The 1,806-nt window shown below is 44.9% G+C and overlaps 1 protein-coding gene across 1 annotated transcript; it reads left to right on the forward strand.

The window, feature by feature from the left end:
- On the forward strand, window positions 1–1,589 carry SMIM26 (small integral membrane protein 26). The gene is made up of 2 exons (XM_015543990.2): window positions 1–211; window positions 1,056–1,589. The coding sequence occupies exons 1-2, from the start codon at window positions 94–96 to the stop codon at window positions 1,220–1,222; spliced, it is 285 nt and encodes a 94-aa protein (XP_015399476.2). The 5' UTR covers window positions 1–93; the 3' UTR covers window positions 1,223–1,589.
- The last annotated feature ends 217 nt before the right edge of the window (window positions 1,590–1,806 follow it).

Consider the following 1,806-nt stretch of genomic DNA (forward strand, 5'->3'; position numbering starts at 1 on the left):
ATTGGAGGCGGTGGCGGGGGCTGTGACGCGCCGACTGGAAGGCTCGCCTCCGCTCCGAGCTTCCCGGGATCAAAGCCTTCTCCGAGTAGCGCCATGCGTCCGGATCAGGCCACGTCCTGGTACCGGCGGATGTCCGCGGTCTACGCGCTGGGCGCCTGGACCCTGCTAGGCTCCTTGATTTTTTTAGGCCGGAAAAAGAGCAAAGTACCAGGTACGGTTCTCCGGCAGCCTTCGGTGAGGCGTCCCCAGGGGGTTATATAAGCGGTTTAGCTGTGCCGCAAGCACCGGGTTTATTCTGCAAAACCAGTGGGAACGATTGCTTAGAGCCATTCGTTATAATGGAATCTACCCGGAACTACTTTTTAAGTCCTGCCTACGTCTTGTTGATGGAGGCCGTTTTTACACTTAGAATTTGAAGAATCTATTTAAGGCCTCAGAGGGAATGTCAAAGACCCTGGACGATGACTTAAAGAGGTGATGCCTCGGTTACATTAGTACCCCCCCGTTGTAGTTGGCGAGCAAACACTTCAGCACCCCCGCCAGCCGAGTACTAAAACCTTCCCAGTTACTGGGCGGAAAAGGAAATCCCTGAGCCTTCAGAAATATGCTGGAAATCTATAGATATCTGTAAGACTTTCTGGTTGCCTTGGGCTGAAGGGAAGGGGGGGGCGGGGCTTGCCAAACGGAATGGGGTTTCTTTTTGTGAATGAAAGCCATTTAGTGGTACATTTCAAAGGAGTTAATTGTACGATATGTTAAGTATATCTGGATAAAGCTGTTAGGTGATAACTGCTGAAGATTACATTGGTGATGACGATTATCAGTGGCCTGAGAATACTAGTGTCCATTATTGAGCATTTGAAAACATTGCAGTGTCTGTCGTGCTCATGTCATATTTATTTTTTCCTTTTACAGAAAGGAAATACGGTGTCAGAAATCTGATGGGGGTGGGGGTAGTTCTCACCTCAGTTTATTTGATTTCTGAGGCTTGACTAATTTAAGGACGGATTGCTGTCTTAAAAGTTCATCATTCAGGTGTTCCATTTTTTTGAAAGGCAATGAAGTAGAGCAAAAGGATGTCGCAAGAAATGAAATGCTCGAGCCGCCGAAAGGGTTTTACGTGGAAACAATTGTCACATATAAAGAAGATTTTGTTCCAGTCACTGACAGGATCCTCAACTTTTGGAAATCATGGACTGGTGGCCCTGGACCAGAATCCTGATTAACTGCTGAAAGCTGAAAACCGGGACTGGGTTCAGCATATACATTTGATGGATGCCTTAATTTCCAGTTTATGTTTGTGAAAAGTGTATCCATTTAATTTAAATTTTGCTGTGAAATATAATCACTAGTAATATGCAATAAATATTTCCTTGAAGAAAAGTAAACTCGCATATATGAGGTGTCCCTCAATACATGAATGAAAGGTTGAAGTGAAATTTCACATTGAGCTTCCATAAGCTCAGTTTTCTGAAACTAGTTCATGTAACTTTGTATTTCTTTCATGTTGCTGGAAGACACGGCTTTAGGGGTCCCTTTAAGGTTATATTCAGCAAGTCCCCACCTACATTTAGGGATTTATAGAAACCCTTTGGGTAGTATTGAGCACTTGGTAAGTGTGTTATAAATTAGATTTTAGGGGCACCTGGGTCATTCAGTCAGTTAAGCATCTGACTCTTGATTTCAGCTCAAGTCATGATCTCACGGTTCTTGAGATTGTTCCCCGCATCAGGCTCTGCTGACAGTGCGAAGCCTGCTTGGGATTCTCTCTCTCTCTCTCTCTCTCTCTCTCTCTCTCTCTATGCC

Source organism: Panthera tigris, chromosome A3, assembly GCF_018350195.1.
Source record: "Panthera tigris isolate Pti1 chromosome A3, P.tigris_Pti1_mat1.1, whole genome shotgun sequence".
Lineage (NCBI taxonomy): Eukaryota > Metazoa > Chordata > Mammalia > Carnivora > Felidae > Panthera > Panthera tigris.

Excerpts from the sequence above, each read along its gene's own strand:
- SMIM26 (XM_015543990.2), top strand. The coding sequence starts at position 94 with ATGCGTCCGGATCAGGCCACGTCCTGGTACCGGCGGATGTCCGCGGTC. Across the intron at positions 212-1,055 it reads GAAAAAGAGCAAAGTACCAG|GCAATGAAGTAGAGCAAAAG; the intron begins GTACGGTTCTCC and ends TTTTTTTGAAAG.